Here is a 16,858-nt window from a genome sequence, read left to right on the forward strand (position 1 = left end):
GTGACATCGGGGAGCCGGGGAGGTGCGGGGACCAGCAGATTTGTAACATGTTACACCCTGAATATGGGTGTAACATGCAACAAACGTGAACTTATCCTTTAATGGGCAGGCTGAATGTACCAAGCTGATTGATCGATCAACTTGGGTACAACCAGCCTGCCAGATTCTCTTGGGATTATCACTAGTGGCTGCTACAGCCGCTAACAATAATCACTGTCTTCTCCTGGCGGTAATGTGGTTGCAGGAAAGAAATCTGCACCATGTATGGTCAGCCTAACAGATTCCTCCATCCACACAAGCGAGGTGGATGGAGGAATCCCCCTTGCAGGAACATTGTATTCTGACAGCACGACTCTCCGCTGTCAGAATACACTGATAAGTGGCTGCAGTCAATTTGCTACAGCTGCTGATAAACTAAATTTTTCCAGCGTTTCTTCAAAAAAAGTCGATCTAATGATCAACTTCTGTCAAACAGGGAGAGCCACACACACACATCGAAATCTGGCCAGTCCCTTCTGACCTGGCCCAATTTAAATCCGTCTATGCCCAGCTTAAATGGTAGGGAAACTCAAAGAACTTCTCAAATTTGCTCCATTTTGGTCTGTTAAAGTACCCTTAAAAGTGATTTGTTATATCTGTTTGAGAAGTTCAATAAATACCTATTGATCTTGTCAGCAGTTGTACTGTGTCTTATGTACCAAGTGTTAGCTCAAGTAAAATAATTAGGCATCTCAGTTATTATCTTGGACTGCAAAACAATTAGACCCCATCTTGTAGAGATGAGGACAGTTGGAGAGATACAGTAGTTTATCAAACGACAACTTGGTGCGGCTGACACTCTTCAGTCCACAAAAGTGATGTGTTTTGTCAGCCCACAATAAGAAATTAAAGAGCTGGGTGCATTTCTGGCAGAGCAACAGATACTGGGGTTGATTTACTAAAACCGGAGAGTACAAAATCTTGTGCAGCTCTGTAGAGTAACCAATCATCTTCCAGGTTTTTCTGTCAAAGCTTAATTGTACAAGCTGACTTCAGAAGCTGATTGGCTACCATGTACAACTGCACCAGATTTTGCACTCTCCAGTTTTAGAAAATCAAACCTTTTTTTTTACTTGCAGGGTCTTTAAAGAGTTAAAACACAGGGGTATGTGCATCTACCTCAAATATGTACTGCATATGTTTTTTTTATTTTGACCTGACATGCATTTTAAAGTGGATGCAAACCATATCATAATGGTATTTAGTTTGCAAAAGCACTGTGTATCAACTATAGACATTATCTGTCACGACTTATCTGTCAGTTTTCAACCTGTTGGGTTATTGATTTCACGTGTATGAGCTACCGGCAGACAGTGCTATTTACGGCACACTGTGGGAAGCAATGGGAGAAGTCTGAAAATCTGGACCAGTAATACGGTTTTTCTCGGTTAGTAAGTGCCAGATGCGTCCACAGTATGTCCACTTACCTCCACAGGTCCGATTCATATTTTGGGAAATTTTGGCAAGCACAGATGTCCTTTTAGCATCTATGGGGAGGTGTATATCCTTTCCTGTCATGCTCGCTCTCGTTTCTCCTCAAATTCATATTTTTTCTTTAACTCCTTATTCTTCCAGAATTACATACACTGATCTAAGTATGCAATTGAGCACTATAAAGATGATACCCAACCAATTCTACCTAGTCAGGTGCTTATATGCGGTTTTACAGATAAAGTACGATCATCTGGCTTGTGAAAGTATACTTTGATTCCTATTGGTCAAGCTCAAGATGTCTTGGATGTCAACAGTCTTATGCCCCGTACACCGTCGGATTATCCGATGGAAAATGTGTGATAGGACCTTGTTGTCGGAAATTCTGACCGTGTGTAGGCTCCATCACACATTTTCCATCGGATTTTCCGACACACAAAGTTTGAGAGCAGGATATAAAATTTTCCGACAACAAAATCCGTTGTCGGAAATTCCGATCGTGTGTACACAAATCCGACGGACAAAGTGCCACGCATGCTCAGAATAAATAAAGAGATGAAAGCTATTGGCCACTGCCCCGTTTATAGTCCCGACGTACGTGTTTTACGTCACCGCGTTTAGAACGATTGGATTTTCCGACAACTTTGTGTGACCGTGTGCATGCAAGACAAGTTTGAGCCAACATCCGTCTGAAAAAATCCTAGGATTTTGTTGTCGGAATGTCCGAACAAAGTCCGACCGTGTGTACGGGGCATTAGACCCCTTTCACACGATCGGACCGTTCAGGTCCGCCTGTCAGTTTTGATGGCGGACCTGAACGGGCGCTCCATGTTAGCCTAAGGAGCGACGGATGTCAGCGGAGACATGTCCGCTGACATCCGACCCGGTCTGATCCGCTAAAAGCAGACGGATGGCCCTACGTCTAGGTCCGTCGCTGGCGGATCACATGCTGTCCGTTTTCATACGATCCCTCCATAGGCGGCAGCAGCGCCTGACAAGCCCCTCCCCGCTCAGTGAGCAGAGAGGGACCTGTCATCCGCCGGCTCAGCGGAGATCAACGGAGAGATCTCCCGCTGAGCCAGCGGACCGAGGCGGACTCCGTGGAAGTGGAGTCCGCCTCGTGTGAAAGGGGCCTAATTTTCTATTTTAAGGAAACTGTCTAGTCACAGTAAGGGCCCTTTCACACTGGGGCGGGTGTCGGCGGTAAAGCGCCGCTATTGTAAGCGGCGCTTTACTGTCGGTATGCGGCCGTTAGTGGGGCGGTTTTACCCCCCGCTATCGGCTGAGAAATGGTTAAAAACCACCGCAAAGCGCCTCTGCAGAGGCGCTTTGCCGGCGGTATAGCCGCGCCATCCCATTGATTTCAATGGGCAGGAGCGGTGAAGGAGCGGTATACACTCCGCTCCTTCACCGCTCCGAAGATGCTGCTAGCAGGACTTTTTTTACCATCCTTCCAGCGCATCGCTGGAGGGCTTTCACACTGGAATGAAAGCAGCGGCACTTTCGGGTCGGTTTGCAGGCGCTATTATTAGCGCAATAGCGCCTGCAAACCGCCCCAGTGTGAAAGGACCCTTAAAGAATAGGTATTCAGCAACATACAGGTAACAATGACCTATCTGTCCGCGGCTTTTGTTTTTCATTTTGCCAAAATAACATTCATTTAACTTGAGAGACTTCAATCATCACAATTGTGCACAAGCAAAAATTACTATTTTTTTAATTTTCCTTGAACAGGATTGGGTATTCTATAAATGTTTACTTAGGGTCCCCTCATTCACTAAGCTAAGTGAAAATGTAGTTTGCAAAGTGAACATGAACTGCTCCTTTTGCAAGTCAGCCCTACTGTATTCATAAGCAAAAATAAAAATTTAGCTAGAGGGGGAGACTGGCCAGTGTATCCTATAGTGGAGGGTATTCGCAAATCATCATACAGTACATGAAACACAATTGCCTACATTTTAACACTATATAATTCCCCTTAGTTCATACAGATATATATACTGTGATTCTGTACTTGCAAAATATGCTGCAGACTCTGCTAAGTCTGGCTGCTGCCATTTTAACTGTGGGCAGCTAAAGCTGCTGCCTGTTCACTTCCTTGATTTACACAAACACACCTCCAGCTCTGCAGCTCTCATTGGCTCTCTTATGACTCACCTCCTCCCTTCCTGGCAAAACTCCCACAAGAGTGAGAGAGAGCTGTGCATGATGTCATAAGACTAGGCTAATGACCAGACAAGAAAGAGGAAATGCGCTGTATACGGTATATTTATTGGCAGAAAAAAAATTTGTTTTACTATCCAAATTTAAAACAAGAAGGGCAGAAGATTTCATAGATGGAAAGTAGAAAAAATGACTGAAGGTCCGCTTTAAGTTTCATTTTTGAAGGTTTTTCCATCTGTTTCCACCTGGTGATCTGGCCAGTAACACACCTCCTTTATTAGAGTGCCTCCACTCTGGATGAAGGAGAACAGCAGAATTGTCAGTCTGGGGAGAGGGGAGTGTTAGATGGACTAGTAGATTTAGATACACATTGTTACCATTTGAAGGGTTTGTAGACAGCTATGCACAATTGGAGACAATTGAACAGCAGTGGCTACACCATGTCCATAAGCAGTTACTGAAATGTCCTACGTCTCATACTGGTGCAGTTTTCAGCATGTAAAAATAATATATGATGAATTCCAGGAATCTGGTACAAGTCATAGAAATGTATCTGGTCAGACACTGCATTGTCATTTGATGTATATATTTAAAGTACTATTAATCCCCAAAAACTAAAAAAGAAAAATTCAATATTGCAGCTTACCGATCATTAGATGTGGTAGCTGCATAATTTTATTTTTTTAAGGCTTTTTCCCTCTGTTTTCACCTGGTGATCTGACCAGTAACACACCTCCTGTATTATAGTGTCCCCACTCTGGATGAAGGAACTTAGGGGGCATCTTCATTGTCAGTCTGGGGAGGGGAGATGGACTAGCAGATTTAGATACACTAACAAATTGAAGCCAGATTCCAGTTAACACTTTATAATCAGTTACAGCAAAAGTTTTCTATTTGGGATAAAGGTTTTACATACATAAATGAATAAAAGCTGATCACTGTAAGCACCCGTCAGTGATAAATGGTTTGTCTCATCCCTGTAACTGATAAATCTGCAGGAGAGCTTGTTCTGATGAAAAACAACATGCCTACTGGCTGGATCACCAGGTTAAAAATAAAAAGAAAGCAAGCCTAAAAAAGAAAACTAATACAACCACCACATCTAGGAACCGGTAAGCTGCAATATATATATAAATGTCATCTTTGGGGTTTACTACTCTTGTAAACTCTGTTGATTCTGCTACCATAATTTGACTATCACTATAAGTGGAGAAATGTTGAGCCCTTCAAAGTTCAAAGCCCACTAAAATGACCAGACTTGCAAATCTTGGAAGCCAGGTGAACATGAAGTTCATGGTTGGAGCATCCAGAAGAATGGTAGAACAAGTCAACAAGCCTGCAAACATAAATGATCAGTTTTTGAAGGGCTGGCCTTTAGAAGAACAACAAAGTGAAAAACTGCAGGAAGACAATGATTTTCATACAAATCAACATTAGTAGAATCCCCCCCCCCCCCCCCCATGTACATACAGTACTATATATCACACAGAGTAGTGAAGAATTACAGAATAATTATACCTGAACAAATTTTTCAATTGTCTTAAGTACTTCCATGTTGAACTGCTTGCCAGGAATGAGAGACATATCCATATGGCTCAAAAGGCTGTAAATGATTTGCAGAAGCGACTGCTGCATGCTGGGAAGGCCTTTTTCAAGCAACTAAAAAAAAAAAAAACACACATTGGGGATATATAAATTCAAAAAAGCAATACTATATATTCTACTGCAGAAAACTGCCTTGTTTGCGTAGCAGATGCTTTTTACATTAATATTATAAAGTTCCAAATCAGTGTATTTATGTTTTATGGTGCATGTCCAGACAAAACCTTTTGTTTGTGTTGGACACATGATTAGACTCTCTGGTACGTGTTTATTGCCATCAGTGTCCCCAATGGGAAGAGTCAGTCCTCTTTCTGTACTGGTGACTAATGTCATCTACAACCCCTGGCAAAAATTATGGAATCACCAGTCCCTGAGGATGTCCCTTCAGCTGTTTATTGTTGTAGAAAAAAAGCAGATCACAGACATGGCCAAAAACTAAAGGCATTTCAAATGGCAACTTTCTGGCTTTAAGAAACACTAAAAGAAATCAAGAAAAATAATTGTGGTGGCCAGTAACAGTTAGATTTATAGAACAAGCACAGGGAATAAATTATGGAATCACTCAATTCTGAGGAAAAAAATTATGGAATCACCCTGTAAATTTTCATTACAAACACTAAAGAGGGTAAATCATCACGCAGTGTTGCACAAGATGTTGGTTGTTCACAGTCGGCTGTGTCTAAAACATGGACCAAATACAAACAACATGGGAAGGTGGTTAAAGGCAAGCATACTGGTAGACCAAGGAAGACATCAAAGCTTCAAGACAGAAAACTTAAAGCAATATGCCTTGAAAACAGAAAATGTACAACAAAACAAATGAGGAACAAATGGGAGGAAACTGGAGTCAACATCTGTGACGAACTGTAAGAAACTGCCTAAAGGAAATGGGATTTACATACAGAAAAGCTAAAAGAAAGCCATCTCTAACACCTAAACACAAAAAAACAAGGTTACAATGGGCTAAGGAAAGGTAATCCTGGACTGTGGATGATTGGATGAAAGTCATATTCAGTGATGAATCTCGAATCTGCATTGGGCAAGATGATGATGCTGGAACTTTTGTTTGGTGCCGTTCCAATGAAATTTATGCAGACGACTGTCTGAAGAAAACATGCAAATTTCCACAGTCAATTATGATATGGGGCTGCATGTCAGGTAAAGGCACTGGGGAGATGGCTGTCATTAAATCTTCAATAAATGCACAGGTTTACACTGAAATTTTGGACACTTTTCTTATCCCATCTATTGAAAGGATGTTTGGAGATGATGAAATCATTTACCAAGATGATAATGCATCTTGCCATAGAGCAAAAACTGTGAAAAAATTCCTTGAAGAAAGACACATAAGGTCAATGTCATGGCCTGCAAACAGTCCGGATCTCAATCCAATTGAAAATCTGTGGTGGAAGTTAAAGAAAATGGTCCAGGACAAGGCTCCAACCTGCAAAGATGATTTGGCAACAGCAATCAGAGAAGGCTGGAGCCAGATTGATGAAGAGTACTGTTTATCACTCATTAAGTCAATGCCTCAGAGACTCCAAGCAGTTATAAAAGCCAGAGGTGGTGCAACAAAGTACTAGTGATGTGTTGGAGTGTTATTTTGTTTGTTTGTTTTTCATGATTCCATAATTTTTTCCTCAGAATTGAGTGATTCCATAATGTATTCCCTGTGCTTGTTCTATAAATCTAACTGTTACTGGCCACCACAATTATTTTTCTTGATTTCTTTTAGTGTTTCTTAACCACTTGAGCCCCGGACCATTATGCTGCCTAAGGACCAGAGGTCTTTTTCCAATTTGGCACTGCGTCGCTTTAACTGCTAATTGCGCGGTTATGCAATGCTGTACCCAAACGAAATTTGCGTCCTTTTCTTCCCACAAATAGAGCTTTCTTTTGATGGTATTTGATCACTTCTGCAGTTTTTATTTTTTGCGCTATAAACGGAAAAAGACCGAAAATTTTGAAAAAAAATGATATTTTCTACTTTTTGTTATAAAAAAAATCCAATAAACTCAATTTTAGTCATACATTTAGGCCAAAATGTATTCGGCCACATGTCTTTGGTAAAAAAAATGTCAATAAGCGTATATTTATTGGTTTGCGCAAAAGTTATAGCGTCTACAAACTAGGGTACATTTTCTGGAATTTACACAGCTTTTAGTTTATGACTGCCTATGTCATTTCTTGAGGTGCTAAAATGGCAGGGCAGTACAAAACCCCCCCAAATGACCCCATTTTGGAAAGTAGACACCCCAAGGAAATTGCTGATAGGCATGTTGAACCCATTGAATATTTATTTTTTTTGTCCCAAGTGATTGAATAATGACAAAAAAAAAAAAAAAAAAAAATATTTACAAAAAGTTGTCACTAAATGATATATTGCTCACACAGGCCATGGGCCTATGTGGAATTGCACCCCAAAATATATTCAGCTACTTCTCCTGAGTACGGGGATACCACATGTGTGGGACTTTTTGGGAGCCTAGCCGCGTATGGGACCCCGAAAACCAATCACCGCCTTCAGGATTTCTAAGGGTGTAACTTTTTGATTTCACTCTTCACTGCCTATCACAGTTTCGGAGGCCATGGAATGCCCAGGTGGCACAAAACCCCCCCAAATGACCCCATTTTGGAAAGTAGACACCCCAAGCTATTTGCTGAGAGGCATATTGAGTCCATGGAATATTTTATATTTTGACACAAGTTGCGGGAAAGTGACACTTTTTTTTTTTTTTTTTTTTTTTTTTGCACAAAGTTGTCACTAAATGATATATTGCTCACACAGGCCATGGGCCTATGTGGAATTGCACCCCAAAATACATTTAGCTGCTTCTCCTGAGTATGGGGATACCACATGTGTGGGACTTTTTGGGAGCCTAGCCGCGTACGGGGCCCCGAAAACCAATCACCGCCTTCAGCGTTTTTAAGGGCGTGAATTTTTGATTTTACTCTTCACTGCCTAACACCGTTTCGGAGGCCATGGAATGCCCAGGTGGCACAAACCCCCCCCAAATGACCCCATTTTGGAAAGTAGACACCCCAAGCTATTTGCTGAGAGGCATGGTGAGTATTTTGCAGCTCTCATTTGTTTTTGAAAATGAAGAAAGACAAGAAAAAACTTTTTTTTTTTTTCTTTTTTCAAATTTCAAAACTTTGTGACAAAAAGTGAGGTCTGCAAAATACTCACTATACCTCTCAGCAAATAGCTTGGGGTGTCTACTTTCCAAAATGGGGTCATTTGGGGGGGTTTTGTGCCACCTGGGCATTCCATGGCCTCCGAAACTGTGATAGGCAGTGAAGAGTGAAATCAAAAATTCACGCCCCTTAGAAAGCCTGAAGGCGGTGCTTGGTTTTCGGGGTCCCGTACACGGCTAGGCTCCCAAAAAGTCTCACACATGTGGTATCCCCGTACTCAGGAGAAGCAGCAGAATGTATTTTGGGGTGTAATTTCACATATTCCCATGGCATGTTTGAGCAATATATCATTTAGTGACAACTTTGTGCAAAAAAAAAAAAAAAAAAAAAAAAATTTGTCTCTTTCCCGCAACTTGTGTCGCAATATAAAATATTCCATGGACTCGACATGCCTCTCAGCAAATAGCTTGGGGTGTCTACTTTCCAAAATGGGGTCATTTGGGGGGGTTTTGAACTGTCCTGGCATTTTATGCACAACATTTAGAAGCTTATGTCACACATCACCCACTCTTCTAACCACTTGAAGACAAAGCCCTTTCTGACACTTATTTTTTACATGAAAAAGTTTTTTTTTTTTTGCAAGAAAATTACTTTGAACCCCCAAACATTATATATTTTTTTAAAGCAAATGCCCTACAGATTAAAATGGTGGGTGTTTCATTTTTTTTTTTCACACAGTATTTGCGCAGCGATTTTTCAAACGCATTTTTTGGGGAAAAAACACACTTTTTTAAATTTTAATGCACTAAAACACACTATATTGCCCAAATGTTTGATGAAATAAAAAAGATGATCTTAGACCGAGTACATGGATACCAAACATGACATGCTTTACAATTGAGCACAAACGTGCAGTGGCAACAAAATAAATACATTTTTAAAAGCCTTTAAAAGCCTTTACAGGTTACCACTTTAGATCTACAGAGGAGGTCTACTGCAAAAATTACTGCCCTCGATCTGACCTTCGCGGCGATACCTCACATGCATGGTGCAATTGCTGTTTACGTTTGACGACAGACCGCCGCTTGCGTTCGCCTTAGCGCAAGAGCAGGGGGCGACAGGGGTGCTTTTTTTTTTTTTTTTTTTTTTCTTTATTATTTTTTTGCTTTTTTATCTTATTTTTAAACTGTTCCTTTCATTTTTTTTTTTTTTAAATCATTTTTATTGTTATCTCGGGGAATGTAAATATCCCCTATGATAGCAATAGGTAGTGACAGGTACTCTTTTTTGAAAAAATTGGGGTCTATTAGACCCTAGATCTCTCCTCTGCCCTCAAAGCATCTGACCACACCAAGATCGGTGTGATAAAATGCTTCCCCAATTTCCCAATGGCGCTATTTACATCCGGCGAAATCTAAGTCATAAAATGCTCGTAGCTTCCGGTTTCTTAGGCCATAGAGATGTTTGGAGCCACTCTTGTCTCTGATCAGCTCTATGGTCAGCTGGCTGAATCACCGGCTGCATTCTCAGGTTCCCTGTTGAGACAGGAGAGCCAGAGAAAAACACGGAAGACGGTGGGGGGGGGGGGGGGCATTCCCTCCCACGGCTTGTAAAGGCAGTCTAGAGGCTAATTAGCCGCTAGGATTGCTTTTACATGAAAGCCGACCGCTGGCTGAAAAGAATGATACCAAGATGATACCTAAACCTGCAGGCATCATTCTGGTATAACCACTCAAAGTTGTGAATGGCGTACCTGAAGACAAAAAAATGGTTAACAATAAAGCACAGTAAACAATAAAGTATAAATAATTACATACCTGAAAAACAAACATGATAAAACATAATAACAATAACAATAACAATAACAATAACAATAAAACACTGCAGAATAGAATACAGTAAAAAAAGAGCAGAACAATAGAGAGAGAGAATAGAGAGAGAGAACAATAAAACGACAACTATTTTTTTTTATTTTATATATATTTTTTTTTTTTTTACACTTTTTTTGTAACTAACTTTTATAACTGTAACCGGTTCCAGGTTCGGGTCTCTCAAAATGCGATGGCATCTTGGGAGACCCTGTGAAAGTGTGCCTAGTCTGTGCAATGCTGTACCCTACGCTAATACTCAACTAGTGTATGGTAGCGTTCAAAACATTCACCAATGCAAAGACCAGGATTGTCAGGACAGGAGGGACAATAATAGCGGGTGTCACGCCTATATCCGCGTTTGCTGCAGACACGACATCTTTTTGGGGGGGGTTCGTTGGGTAGGGGTACTCGGGAGCACATAAAAATGCCTCTCATGCAGCCGACTGCATTTCGTTGGGGGATGTGAATGGGGGAAGTACGGGCGCTGCAGAAGTGGTGGGTTCCCAATTAGGATTGGCGAATGCAGCAGGAAGGGCACTATGGGCACGACGGGCCTGTGTTTGTCTTTTCGGTGGCAGCGGGACACTACTTGTGCTTGTCACCTCACCAGCTTGAACTGCACTTATGGGATTCGCCACGTCACCAAGTGTTACTGCAGTGCTGGTTTGACTACGACCGGGGTGTACTAGGCCGCTGGTGCTTGCCAGTTCAATAAAAAGCTTCCAAAAAAACTGTTAGCGATCGCAGGGATCAGGCCTGACTCTGCGAACACTGCAGTTATGCGTTTAGTGTTTTGTAAGTGACAGTGATCGATCGATACTGCACTTGGGTGGGCTGGACTGGGCCGGGCGGAGGGGCAAAACGCAGGTGCTAGCAGGTATCTGGGTTGATCCCGCTAACACTGCGTTTTTGGGAACCCTAAACTGCTGGGGACGCTAGTATAGATCTGATCGGATCAGATATTGATCCGATCAGATACTATACCACTAAGGGAGGTGTACGGTGCGTGCGTGGGTTTTAGCGGTACTGGCGCTAACCTGACGCTGCCTGGTGCTTGCTTGCCAGTTCACCAAAATGCTACCAAAAAAACTGTTAGCGATCACAGGGATCAGGCCTGACTCTGCGAACGCTGCAGTTATGCGTTTAGTGTTTTGTAAGTGACAGTGATCGATCGATACTGCACTTGGGTGGGCTGGGCGGAGGGGCAAAACGCAGGTGCTAGCGGGTATCTGGGCTGATCCCGCTAACACTGTGTTTTTGGGAACCCTAAACTGCTGGGGACGCTAGTATAGATCTGATCAGATCAGATATTGATCCGATCAGATACTATACCACTAAGGGAGGCGCATGCTGCGTACGTGGGTGTTAGCGGTACTGGCGCTAATCTGACGCTGCCTGGGGCGACGCATATCACTGCCGGGCGATCAGGGGGCTAAACCTTTATTAGGTAATAAACGGCGGGTGCCCTGACACTATAAAAAATAAACGAACTAACCTGCGTCACCCGTAACGGTTATACGGTGATCAGTGGTGAAAGGGTTAACTAGGGGGCAATCAAGGGGTTAAAACATTTATTAGGTAGTATATGGGGGTCCCTGTCACTATAAAACGCTGACGGCGAACCTAAATATTTACCTCACTAACTAGCGTCACCAGCGACACTAATACAGCGATCAGAAAAATGATCGCTTAGCAACACTGGTGACAGGGGGTGATCAAGGGGTTAAAACTTTATTAGGGGGGGTTAGGGGGGTACCCTAGACCTAAAGGGGGGTAATACTAACTGTCCCAACACTGTAACTGTCACAAACTGACACTATGCAGTAATCAGAAAAAAAAAAAAAAAAAAAAAAAAAAAACCTGCTGGTGTCAGTTTGTGACAGGGGGGGGGGGGGTGATTGGGGGGGGATCGGGGGGCGATCGGGGGGGGGATCGGGGTGTTTTGTATGCCTGGCATGTTCTACTGTGTGTGTAGTGTGTTGTGCACTCACATTGATGTCTTCTCCCCTCGGCGCTGGAACGGAAAATACCGAGCCGAGGGGAGATGACATCATTTCCTTTGCTGCTGTTTAGCATACAGCAGCAAAGGAGTGTTCCCATTGGCCGGCGGCGATCGCGAGGGGGGGGCCACGAACGGATGGCCTCCCCCTCATCTCGGATCGCCGGGGAACAGAACGGGACCGCTTCGGGCACCGGGGGGGGGTCCGATCGGACCCCCCACCCGCGAGAGGCAAATCACGTACATGTACGTGATTTTGCCTGCCCGTGCCGCCTTGCCGACGTAAATCGGCGTTAGGCGGTCCTTAAGTGGTTAAAGCCAGAAAGTTGCCATTTGAAATGCCTTTAGTTTTTGGCCATGTCTGTGATCTGCTTTTTTTACTACAACAATAAACAACTGAAGGAACATCCTCAGGGACTGGTGATTCCATAATTTTTGCCAGGGGTTGTAGAAAGAAAAGAGGAATCCAAAACGTTATAGTGGTTGTAAACCTTTACATATACCCAATGAAGTCACTGGCCTCAAGTGATACGCAGAGATGAAACAAATCCTCCTACATAAATTGGACCTGTTTATTCACAGCCATCTTTCCCCTGTATTCATTAAAAGTGCAGGATTTACACAGAATCTCTCAGCTCTGAAAAGCAAGGGGTGGAGCTCTGAAGTTACATCAGTGAGGAGAGATCTGGGAGCTAATTGGAGGGGTGGGACACACCCCCCCTTCACACAGCACACAGGAACAGAGCTGAGGCTGTCAGTCTGCTGGAGGTCCTTCCCCTGTCACCATTTTTCTCTTGGTGTCAGGAAAACTTGTCAGAAGTGACTCATGCTTATAGCCAATGAAGAAGGCAGTGTACAGAAATGACACTTAGTACTCTGGATTGAGACAAGCACACACTATAGAGGGATATTTCATGTGAGAGGTTTACAACCACTTTAAAATTATCCCCAGAACAAGATGCAAGGGGAAATATACCAACAGGGATAGATATCAGAGGACAACAATCTTGCATAGTAGGTGAGGTTGAAAAAAGACACAAGTCCATCAAGTCTATGTGTGTGATTATATGTCAGTACTACATTATATATCCCTGTTTGTTGCAGTCGTTCAGGTGCTTATATAATAGTTTTTTTAAACTATCGATGCTCCCCGCTGATATCACTGCCTGTGAAAGGGAAGTCCACATCCTTGCCGCTTTTACAGTAAAGAACCCTATACGTAGTTTAAGGTTAAACCTCTTTTCTTCTAATTTTAATGAGTGGCCACGTGTCTTGTTAAACTCCCTTCCTTGAAAAAGTTTTATCCCTATTGTGGGGTCACCAGTACGGTATTTGTAAATTGAAATCATATCCCCTCTCAAGTGTCTCTTCTCCAGAGAGAGTAAGTTCAGTCCTCCTCATTTCCTCATAACATCCTCCAGACCCTTTATTAGCTTTGTTGCCCTTCTTTGTACTCGCTCCATTTTCAGTACATCCTTCCTGAAGACTGGTGCCCAGAACTGGACAGCATACTCCAGGTGCGGCCGGACCAGAGTCTTGTAGAGTGGGAGAATTATCGTTTTGGAGTTGATCCCTTTTTAATGCACGCCAATATTCTGTTTGCTTTGTTAGCAGCAGCTTGGCATTGCATGCCATTGCCGAGGAGCCTATCATCTACTAGGACCCCCAGGTCCTTTTCCATCCTAGATTCCCCCATAGGTCCCCCCCCCCCCCGGGTATAGATTGCATTCATTTTTTTGCCACCCAAATGCATTATTTTACATTTTTCTACATTGAACATCATTTGCCATGTAGTTGCCCACCCCATTAATTTGTTCAGATCTTTTTGCAAGGTTTCCACATCCTGCGGATAAGTTATTGCCCTGCTTAGCTTAGTATCATCTGCAGATACAGAGATTGAACTGTTTACCCCATCCTCTCGTTTATGAACAAAATAAACAGGCTTGGTCCCAGCACAGAACCCTGGGGGACCCTACTACCCGCCTCTGACCATTCTGAGTACTCCCCATGTATCACCACCCTTTGAACTCACCCTTGTAGCCAGTTTTCAATCCATGTACTCACCCTATGGTCCATGCCATCGGACCTTATTTTGTACAGTAAACGTTTATGAGGAACTGTGTCAAATGCTTTTGCAAAATCCAGCTACACCACGTATCCCCACTAATTTTCTCTAACTTCCTATTTCACCTTTGGGGCAGGAAGTGAACAGAAACTTTTCTTATGGTACACAAAAAATAACTGTCAAGGCTGTTAAAAGAGAAGTATGTTTTTTTTTAAATTTACCCATCATACTTGCCTAGCATCAGATCGGTACTGCATCTGTCTCCCGATGCTTCTGCACTGAGAACCAAGCCATTGAACATCGCCGATGGCTCAGTTCTCACAGATACCCGAGCGGAGAGCTGATGACTGTCGATCAGCAGCTCTCCTCTCTGCTCCTCCATGCTCATTGGAGCGATGAGCTGTGGAGGGGCGGGGAGCTGAGAGGCTGAGACAGGCATCAGTCCAGGCACCGGGCGGATCCAGACTTTATTGTCGAGATGATGCAGTGCCTGGACTGATTCCTGTGACGTCAGCAGAGAGCCGACTTCAGTCTGACAATCCAGGCTTTACAAAGGGTTGTAGAGACCTGAAACATTACCATGCTACATTTGGAGGATTATTAACTATGTACTGCCAAGATGTAAATATACAAGAGAATAAAAGAGCTATTTTTGTGTTATAAAAAAGGGTAACATATAATAATAATAATGTGTTTATCCATCTCACAGTCAAAAAATTATTATATTGTGTATAACTTAAAGCGGAGTTCCACCCATAATTTAAACTTTACATCAATCATCAGCTTTCAGCATGAACAATATTTGGTCCAAAATGTTTTTTTTTTGTTTTTTTTACTTACTCTGTCTGCATTGTTGCCACATGGTCCATTCTAATCCCACGGCGCCTGTGCTCCTGGGAGATGTGTTTCATCGTTTCCCAGGAGTCAATAAGCATCACAAAGGATTTGCTGTAGATAGGTTATCTTAGTATCCATAATAACGGGGCGGGCACTTCCTCCGTCGCCGCCTGTTGTTATGGCAACAAGACAATCTTCCTGCGCTACGCCCTGTGTATAGGGCGCGGGATGGGGACGTGCATGCTGGGTATCCAGCATCACCATATCCCGGAAGAGACTGCTAGTGGGCTTCACATGCCCACAGTAGAGATGGAAGCTCTAAATAAACAGTAAGATTAAAAAATGGGAATTGAGCAGTGATTTGTTTAATGACATGGATTTAATGTTTCTTAAACTAGTGTACTAGAACGGATTACATAAAGAAAAAAAATTCTAGGTGGAACTCTGCTTTAATATTATATACCATTAAACCCAAGGTCTATGAGGTCTATGTTGTTACCAGCAATTTTATTTATTTGATAGCCAGTCCCACTATTCAGTTGTCACAAGTGTAAGTGGTATGCAGAAGTTTAGAAAACGAAAAATGGAAGATTATACAAGATTTCATTAAATGCGGAAACAAACATTCTGTACTCTTACGGCAGTTACACACTGGCGTAATAGTTTACTGATGTTTGTACTCAGGATCATGTTGACAGAAAGATCCAGAGTAAAATGTTTTGTAAAAGACCTTGTGTAAACACGCTTATAAGAACATAAAAGGTACGTAAAGCATATAGACGAATACAATTCTTCTTTAATGCCAGTGTTGTAATATACTCCTTTATACTTGCGTAAAGTGTTTAGCCCATATGGTTCCAAAGAATATCACACTGAAATCAGCTCAATGAAATCAGGATGTAACACAGGCAGAGTGCCTGGGTGCATGAGGAACAATAACGAAGCTCTGATGCAACTGTCATATAGTGTAAATGATATTCAAACATTACCTCTGCCAAATAGGTCACCATATTGAGAGTGATGTCAGTAAAAGCTTCATGTAGGTATCTGCAGACCACATTTACCCATGTGGCACATTCTCTTGTGTAGCTGTGTGTCTTGTACAGCGTCATGACATGGGCAAGGTTGGATAACTTTGGGTTCTTCTCCTCCAGACAAACCTATAGAAAGTGACACATTTGTTGGGTTACAGTCACTGTCAACAATATAGCCTAACATAACAATGATAGTGAGGATGTTTAAAGATCAAACCTGTGCAATCCTTTCAGCTGCTTCTTTGCAGAAATGGTTGGGATTTTCAAAATGCTGGATTAAATGAGGCATCAAACACAAGATATTCAGAGGAAAGCCTGCAATCAACATTAATGAGTAATGTCAGTAGACTGAACACACACTTTAGGGCTTTTTGGAATTGTGATACACTGCAACTAAGAATGACCTTTCCAAAAATCCTTTTTTTTGTTTTTATTCATCTTATGTAATATTCACATTTTCTGAGATACTGAATTTTGGGTTTTTACTAGCTGTAAGCCATAATCATCAAAATTACAAGAAAGAAATGCTTGAAAAATATCACTGTGTGTGTAACGCATCTATATAAAATATATGAGTTTCACTTTTTGAATTGAATTACTGAAATAAACTTTTTGCCGATATTCTAATTTTATGAGAGGCACCTGTACTCTCTATACTGTAACATTACAGTGAAAGCAG

At 42.3% G+C, this 16,858-nt stretch overlaps 1 protein-coding gene across 5 annotated transcripts in view; it reads right to left on the reverse strand.

Annotated features, from left to right (window-relative positions):
- Window positions 1–16,858, reverse strand: part of FRY (FRY microtubule binding protein) — a 653,558-nt gene that overhangs the window by 74,100 nt on the left and 562,600 nt on the right. For all 5 annotated transcript variants that reach the window (XM_073613350.1, XM_073613351.1, XM_073613347.1 and 2 more), the window contains 3 exons: window positions 16,397–16,494; window positions 16,135–16,305; window positions 5,152–5,292 (listed from right to left, as the gene is read on the reverse strand). In XM_073613350.1, coding sequence (XP_073469451.1) covers window positions 5,152–5,292; window positions 16,135–16,305; window positions 16,397–16,494 — 410 coding nt within the window. The remainder of the gene's footprint in view (window positions 1–5,151; window positions 5,293–16,134; window positions 16,306–16,396; window positions 16,495–16,858) is intronic.

This window comes from Aquarana catesbeiana, linkage group LG02 (genome assembly GCF_042186555.1).
Source record: "Aquarana catesbeiana isolate 2022-GZ linkage group LG02, ASM4218655v1, whole genome shotgun sequence".
Lineage (NCBI taxonomy): Eukaryota > Metazoa > Chordata > Amphibia > Anura > Ranidae > Aquarana > Aquarana catesbeiana.